The sequence below is a fragment of the Lucilia cuprina genome, chromosome 2, assembly GCF_022045245.1.
Source record: "Lucilia cuprina isolate Lc7/37 chromosome 2, ASM2204524v1, whole genome shotgun sequence".
NCBI lineage: Eukaryota > Metazoa > Arthropoda > Insecta > Diptera > Calliphoridae > Lucilia > Lucilia cuprina.
The window spans coordinates 54,590,701-54,599,201 of record NC_060950.1 but is presented as its reverse complement, the minus strand read 5'-3'; the positions used below and the strand labels follow the sequence as shown (position 1 = coordinate 54,599,201).

The 8,501-nt window shown below is 31.5% G+C and overlaps 2 protein-coding genes across 3 annotated transcripts in view; both read left to right on the top strand.

Annotated features, from left to right (window-relative positions):
* Positions 1-3,518: 3,518 nt before the first annotated feature.
* LOC111685429 lies at positions 3,519-6,887 on the top strand. 2 transcript variants are annotated; one of them, XM_023447699.2, is made up of 4 exons: positions 3,519-3,541; positions 3,618-3,873; positions 4,020-4,121; positions 6,591-6,887. In XM_023447699.2, exons 2-4 carry the CDS (start codon positions 3,631-3,633, stop codon positions 6,729-6,731), a joined length of 486 nt encoding a protein of 161 aa, XP_023303467.2. In that variant the 5' UTR covers positions 3,519-3,541; positions 3,618-3,630; the 3' UTR covers positions 6,732-6,887. The 2 variants fall into 2 exon arrangements, with proteins under 2 accessions (XP_023303467.2, XP_023303468.2); XM_023447700.2 differs by having other exon boundaries at positions 3,524-3,545.
* A 115-nt stretch (positions 6,888-7,002) lies between these two features.
* Positions 7,003-8,501, top strand: part of LOC111684363 (G1/S-specific cyclin-E) — a 36,996-nt gene continuing 35,497 nt past the window's right edge. The window contains exons 1-2 of the mRNA XM_046953322.1: positions 7,003-7,140; positions 7,260-7,400. The gene's annotated coding sequence lies outside the window, so the exon portion shown is untranslated. The remainder of the gene's footprint in view (positions 7,141-7,259; positions 7,401-8,501) is intronic.

Below are 8,501 nucleotides of genomic sequence, written 5' to 3'. Positions count from 1 at the left end.
TACTTTGACTTGTTATGCTTCTACTTCCGGTTGATGTATACGATAAATTTTCGAACTTAAATTAGAGTTGATTTGTAGTAAAGCTAAAGTTGCCAGATTTGTTTAAAACGTTTTAGGGTTTTCAATATGGCAACTAATAATCATTTTTAAAGGGTTTTCAACGTTCTACCCATGCTCATTCTTAAGCCACCCTCAAACGAGAAACTTGTGTTGTATGATCTGTCAAAATTTTTTACAGAAGAGTATGGATGGTTTCATCTAAATCCGACATCGGCAGAACGTAAAATTTTCTTGTCTTACCACTTCAGTTTTTGTTTTCGCATTCTTTGCACTGAAAGAAAAGTTTGTAACATTTTCTAGTGTTGTATAGCGTACTACTTTACTATATGAAATGTTAAAAAAGCGTTACATTTTGGACTTTTTATGAATAAATGTTAGAAAAAACTATAGCATAAACAATTATTTTTATTCATTGCCATCGGAAATGCATTTATTTGCAATTTAAGATATAAGAGGGACCTTAATGTAAACTCCGTGCAGTTAAAACTAACATAGAAGCGGATACTACATTTGTTAAGGAGTTTGTGTCGATGATTAAACATTTTTAAAAATTTTCATTATTTAACTGATTTACTCAGAAAAATAACATTCGGCAAACAGGAACTTATTTTCATGTTTAACATCAGAGATTTCTCTGTGTGTATCTCAATCAAAAAACTTCAAAAGAGAATGACGATCATGTAAACGCATAAAAATCCCGCAGCGACATGGCATATAGTTTACTTAAAGAAATTCGATTTTTTCACAAGTTTTGTACAATTTTGAGTAGAATATTTAAATAGATTGCGCAAAACTAAAAAAAAAAAAAAAAGTTTTATATATAAACGGGTCAACATTTTCCTCCTTAAATTCAGACAGAATATGTGAGGCTCAAAGGCTGAAGGAAATATTATAACTAATCCTTTTAGTGAAGGCCCAATAACGAATGGAGAGAAAAATTTAAGGGCGTGGCCATGTTTTTTGAAGAGAAGGGTTAGTCCTGATGTTGAAACACAAACAGAGTTGGATTGTTTTTCTTCGTGAGACGTTTTTCGCCCACAAAATGAATTATATGATTGAGAACAACAAACAGAACATCTTACTTTATTGCGATTTTCAGCATGATAATGAACCAAAAGCTTTGGCAAAGTTGATCTAAGAGTAGTTATCTAGTAATCGAACCCAAATTATTTGATTGTCAATCAAAATCTTCCGACTCAAGTTCCTTGGAGATGCTGAAACGCTGGATCGAAACTCGCAGTTTAAAAAGACATTGCAGCTTGCGAATGGTTTAAAATCCGCTTGGGATTCATTACGAACTCCACTACCCTACAAGAAATGTATGACCAAAACTAACACATACAAAATAATTTTACTAACACACTTGCGACATTTTTCTTAAAAAATTGTTAAAAAAAATAGTTAATGGATAATTCCATCAATAATGATGGTTTCCATCAAGTTTTTCATATTGCTCTTAAGAACTTGATTGAAACTTTGTTCTAGGCAATGATCGATATTTCCTTCACTAGTGTCAGTCAAATGACTGCCACTGTTCTTGTAGGGTAGTAACCAGTGTACACTTAATAAGGTAGCCTCGTCCGCACAGCTGATCATCAGCTTTTACAATCTTATCTGTCAAAATTCCTGTTTGTTTACTTAGAAAAAAATCGCAAAAGGTGTAAAAATTTTAAAAAGTGAAGAAAATTATGGTTTTAAAGGAGTTTTCTAGGTCAATCGTGATTAAATGTCTTTGTTATCCTTCTCTCTTGATAAAAAAAAGAAAATCTTTAGCTCCGGCATACGTTCCAAATCAGTTTCAACTATTTTTAACACGACCAATCACTTTTCACAAAAAACACGTTTAATTCGGAAAATTGGTCTTCCCAATAGATATAGTTATGATTTTCAGACATTCCACGTTTAATTAATATAATATATTAATATTAATAGTTAAAAATTTAAATAATTGCTAAAAACTCATATTTTTATTGTGTTTATTTGTTGCTTTTTCATTCTACACACACAGCTTTTTTTGACAGATGGGATTATTCTACAATAACAAATCGCCTGTTGTTTTTGTATTGTTGTAGCGACGAGGCTACCTTATTAAGTGTACACTGGTAGTAACTATTCTATTCCATAAATGTGTTTGGAACTCAAAAGGACCAAAGATTGTCATACAGATTCGAACAGCTATTAATGAAGTTAATTCAGTTATTTTCTTGTAACTCAGAGCGAAATGGAAATAAACTTTTGTTGTTATTAAATTGTTGACATATAATGTTATTATTAATTATATAATTTTGAATAAAACAATTATTATAGAAAATATAGCACTTTGTATACAATGTCAAAAAAAGTAGCTTAGTTTTCGAACAATACTGTATATTATATATAGTTAGTTATAGGGTTCTATAGTTGAAACGAAAAGTCGACTTTTCGACTTTTTGCATTTTATGAAAAGTCGACTTTTTGCATTTTATGAAAAGTCGACTTTTCGACTTTTTGCATTTAGTTAATTAAAAGTCGATTTTTCGACTTTTCGACTATTAATATTTTATAAATAGTCGACTTTTTCCGACTTTCCGACATATCTACTTTTTCCGACTTTTCGACTTTTTCCGACTTTTTCCGACTTTTCGACTTTTTCCGACTTTTCGACTTTTTCCAACTTTTCGACTTTTTCCGACTTTTTCCGAAGCCAGAAGCGTAAATTTATAATGTTGCCATTTAACATTATATTATTATTAATAATAAAAAAATTTATTTATTTATTTTTCTATTTGTTGCAATTTTTTGAGTTTTTTCGACTTCTTTCTATTTTCGACTTTTTCCGACTTTTCGACTTTTTTCGACTCTTTCCGACTTTTTGACTTTTATTTACAAAGTCGACTTTTCGACGATAGTCGAGTTATCGACTTTTTTGGAACAAAATAGTCGACTTCGACTTTTCGACTTTTTTCGACAAAAAGTCGATTGTTCGATTATTCGAAAGTCGATTTATAGAACTCTAGTTAGTTAGTTAGTTAGTTAGTTAGTAAGTCTAACAAGATTCTGAATCTATTTAGATTCTATTTATTGTCAAATTAACTATTCTTACGAAAATGATAATACCAACAAATAACAAATATATTTACATAAAAACCCAGTTAGCGTCCGTGTCTTCATTTGAAAGACGTTGTGTGGGGAAAATGGAAAGTCATGCTATATATATTAATCTAGCAGGAAGAAACTAACATTATTATTTTATAATTGTACAATTATATTCTTTCATAACAGTTAATTATATTAAATTTTTATTCCTCTCCAAACACAACCCAATATAATTGTAAAAGATTTTAAACTAAAATTGTAATAGATTAACTTATAAACAAATTTATTTAATTTTTGTAATAGATGAACACACACATAACAACTCTGTTCTTTCCTAGCAAATGTCAAATTTGACATTTAAACCAAACAGCTGTGCATCTAATTGTCAATTTTTTTCTTAAGCGGGGCAAGTGTGTTAACATCGAATTTTTTGCAACAATTTTCATAATTTTATTCATTAATTTTCTTATAAATTTATTTAGTAATTGAATAAAAATGGCTTCGCCAACTGGTGGTGTTAAACCCATGACCATTGCTGGTCGCATGGTCAGAGAACGTGAGCGTTTGGTTGGCATGAGCGATGAAGAACGCGCCTGGCGCAAACAGTGGCTAAAAGATTTGGAACTTCACCATGAACCCAAAAAGGTAGCCGCTTTAGAAAAAGAATTAACCAATCCAATCAAACGCTTCTACAGAGCCCCATTGGATGGTCTTCACAAAGCCTTAACTCCTGTCATTGTAAGTATTTTGTGTTAATAAATGAAATTTGGAAAAATTATAGAGACCCTCTTATGTAACCAAAAATTATTGTTTTATGAAGTTTAAGAGGATTTTAATATTTAAGATATTTCCTATTAGTAAAATATGTTTGCATTTATTTTTAGGGTCATCAACGTGCTTGGACTATACGTTTCTGGACCGGTAAAGTTGCCTTATTCGGTACTTTTGTCTATGCTGCCACTTACTATTTCAAATACAATCAAAACGTAAGTAAATTAATTAGAAAATAAACAACAACAACAAAAGCCAAACATTTTCGAGTGCATGATTTGAGTGTTGAAATTTGGATTAAAGAATCTTTGATTAACATTGATAATTTTGCGCAAGATATCAATAATAAAACAAAGTTTTCTTAGAAGAATTAAAACATGTACCCTTTTTGCAGAAAGGACATAAGCAACATGATTTTTTAAATTTCCATTCCGTTTGTTTCTATAATTTCATGGCCCTATAAAGTATATTCCGTGTTCTTAAATATAGCGGAGGCGATTAAGCTGTCTGTATGTTTCTTGGGATCCCAGATATCTTTGAGAACCAAATCTTAAATTATTCTGTCAGACATGCTTTTGTGAAGATTGCTGATTTGTAATCAAGAAAATTGGTCTATAAATGATAGAGATATCAGTAAAAATTCAAGAGCAAAATTATACAAAAGAGTTCTGGAAAGATATCATACAAATGGATAAAACTACAAAAAGGGATTCTCTCCAATAGTAAAATCTTCGAGTTCCCTTCCTATTATATCAAGTACCTACATTCGCACTTTTGTTGTTGATTTTACCCGAGTAGCCTGGTGATACAAAAGTCTTTAGGCATCTTACAATCTAATATGGTTAAAGTCGAACCTCTCTAGGATAGATCTCCTGTGTTCTTTTTCCGTAATAGATATTTCTGTGCCATAAATAATTGACTTCTTTGTCACAACTTGGAAATTTCGTTTGTTTCTGTTTTAATTTTCTATGTATTCATTATTCAAAAAGTGATTCTTTTGTATAGTAAAATTCTCGAGTTTCCTTCCTATTATATCAAGTACATTCGCACTATTGTTTGCTGATTATTCCCGAGTAGACTATTGGTACAAAACGTATCTCTGCGAAAGTCTTCACTTAAGACAACTTTCAGTCTAATAAGTCGAACAATGATTGTGTTTGGTTTAAGAGGGGGTGTTCACGCCTGCCCTACACCCACCTTGATTTGAATTTATTTAAAGCGTGTAAAGCTTATGCGCACGCTACAGCTCGCAATTTCTAAAATAATGTCATAAAATTTCGTACATTCTTTTCTTTTGAACCCAAAGACTATTAAAATGGTTGAAATCGGTGTTTTTTTCGCCTAACCCCATACAACCGTATTCCCCTAGTTTAACTGAGGAGTAAAAAACCCGGACTAAGTGTACTAGTATGTCAACAAAAAATCGGCAAAAATTAAGTTTTATAGAAGTTAAGTAACACTGCCGATTTGACCTCGTTTGACACTATCCCCTATACAAACTCACCTTCTGAACTTGAAGGTCAAGATTCTCTTAGGCCGGGTTTCTTACTCCTCAGTTAAACTAGGCTTAACTTGCTGTTAGATTAAACTCGGAACAAATTTAGGCGGACTTTAACCAATGATTGTGTTTTTCAGTTTTAGATTTAAGCTCAGTTAACTTTGTTAGTATTGCCAACTTTTCACTCAAAAACATAAACAATAAACAGCTGTTTTTTGCAAACAATACTTTTGTAAAATGGAAAATTTTGCAAAAATGTTAAATAAACATTTAAAACAATAATAAATAAAACAAAATAAATCCAAAAATTGCAATTTACTTAAAATATTATGTTTATGTTCTTCCGAAATCATTGTTTTATTGTTTTTTTATTAATTGTGTTTTCTCACTTATAACTTGAGTTTAATTGGCCAATTACACTCAGTTAAACTAAGATAATAAGTAACTTTACTGATAACTGAAAAACACGAAACATATATTAAACCAGGTTTAGCCAAAGTATGAAGATTATCTTTATCAGAAAAACTCGCCCTAAGTAAATGGAGAACGGTAGTAATTGCGTATGAAATGAGCCCTTTGCTAATGATATCGTTTCGCTTTGCTTTACATATTTCGGAATGTTATTTTTCTACATAAAGACAAATTCGCCTAGCATGGTTACGGAATTTTAACTTTATCACGACAATTGAATCTCCGAGACAACCCTATTCTGAATCAGTCAAATATTGTCAACTCAACAACAGCTGTAATAACTGCCAATCTGTTGAAACAACAACCTACTTCGCTCCGTCCAATGGGTTTATGTACGCATCTAGTTGAAGTAGCTCAATTTTTAGGACTGGACATTGATGTAGAATCCCCCAACTAGATTATTGAATTGTCTTAGCTGCTACAACAACAACTGAACTTGGACCAGCAATATGTTTACCAATGTTCCTAACTTTTGTATGTGAAGACTAAGTTTTTCTCGTGTCTTTACTTCCACGTTCTTCAATAAAGATCAGAACAAATCTCGTTGTCTTTTATCTTGACGGTATTGTGGAGGTTCGTTAGAAGACATTTTCACTAGAATAATACCTTCATGAAAATAGCTCCTTAGTTATAAGATATTTTTTTCTATATAAAACTTTTAAAACAGTTCAAATCTAATCCAAAGTAATAATACATTTGTATGTATTTATTTCAGGATTGGACTCGTAAAGGTGGCTGGCGTGTCATAACTTCCCGCAAAGCTTGCAATCCCGGTGATGAAGGTTTCCCCAAACTATCGGAACGTTCACAGCCAGGAGATTATGCTGCCCGTGGTTTCAAACAATCACCCATCTAAACACACTCTCCAACTTCTTACTTTTTTGCAACTTTAAACAAATATGCTTTTAAGTATGAAAAAAAAAATAATAATAAAACCAATTTAATTAATAATAATAAGTCGTTAGATAAAAATAGAGAATGATATAAATATACGGAGAAATCTAAAACTGAATTAAGACATTTTCCAATTATTATTCTCTTACAATGGAGCGAACGTGGTCAAGAATTATTGTTAAACCAATTGCGATGGTCAAACATCATCATTACTTAGCAAATACTTTGTGAAAGTTTTAAATCATAACTTTATTGTCTGTTAAAGTGGTACTACTCTACTCAGTTTTGCTGATCTCTGCATTTTCCTATAGTAGTCAATTCTTGTTGTTATTGTTGTTGCAGTGGTGTTTTACTCATTGCTCCATTTCTGGGTAAATATTATTACATTATTTTGATTTATTTGTTTATTTTTGGTTGTGCATTCATTTACATTTTATTGCGGCAATTGTTGTATTAATATTTTGTGTCTGTTTTTTTTTTATAACTTTAGTTATTATATTGTTGTTGGTGATATTTTTTTTTACGGAATTCTTATTGGACGTAATTGAATTTCTATTTTAAAATGGAAATTTGCTAGAAAAGTATAAAGGAATTGTTTTGTTTAAGATGTGGTTCTAACATTAAACTTTTGGTAAGTTGTCTATTAAAAGTTATTTGTTTATAACATTATAATGTTTTAATTATACTTCTCTATGTGTATTAAACAATTTTGCTTGATTGTGTATGAATATTTGTTTAGTTGTATGATTGTTCCGCTTGCCTCAGGTGTTTAGTTTGACCCAATTTAGCCAAAATCAACACTTTGTTTAATAATTGTAAAATTAATGATTTCTTTCAACTTAATAATTAGTTTGTTGTCATTTTTATAGATCGACTGTAGTCAATAGTTTTATTACTGGGAAATCAACTTTAAAATTTTAACAAAACATATTCGTTTCTTTTAAAAACATTATTTAATGAGCGCACAACAGGCCCAATAGTGGTCTAGGTGTATTTCTTCGGATTACATCCTCCTATCAACCTAACCTAATAAGTTATTTACGATTAAGTGATATCCAAAATAGGGCTTTATGTGGCACCTATGTTTAATAATAGACGGATCTAGACTTCAGTTGGTAATACAATTTCTTTCGATATTAGATTGTACAAAATATTGTGGTAATACCGATACTCTAGACGAAGTTATCATATAGACTTCCGGATGAATATGGTGTTTTCCAGGCCAGGATCTTAAAGATCGGGAAGGCTATAAAATTGATAAAGACACACATTAGAATGGAGTCAGAGGTGACAATTTATGTTGATTGTCAGGCAGCACTTAAGGCCTTGAAATGTCACGTAATTCACTCCAGTTTAGTAAGTGGATGCAGGGATGCTGTCCGCGAGATATCTGTGATTTCAGTTTATGTTGGGTTCCAGAGCACTGTAACATACAGGGTAATGAGATCGCAGACAAATTGGCCAGACTAGGTTCAGATCTGGACAATAATAGTGGAGTTAAGTCCTTTTTGCTATAGGTTAATCTCCGACAAATTCAGGAACACCTCAAACCAATCCTGGCAATCCAACATGGAATCCAAGGCCTTATGACCGAGGTTGAATGCCAAATCAACCAGTTCACTTTTAGGATAAACGGTCACTGCGCAATACAAGCCTTTTTGAGTAATTGTGTATTTAACACACAGGAGTTTTGTAGGTTGTGTGAGAACGAGGAGCAGCTAGAAACAGTAGA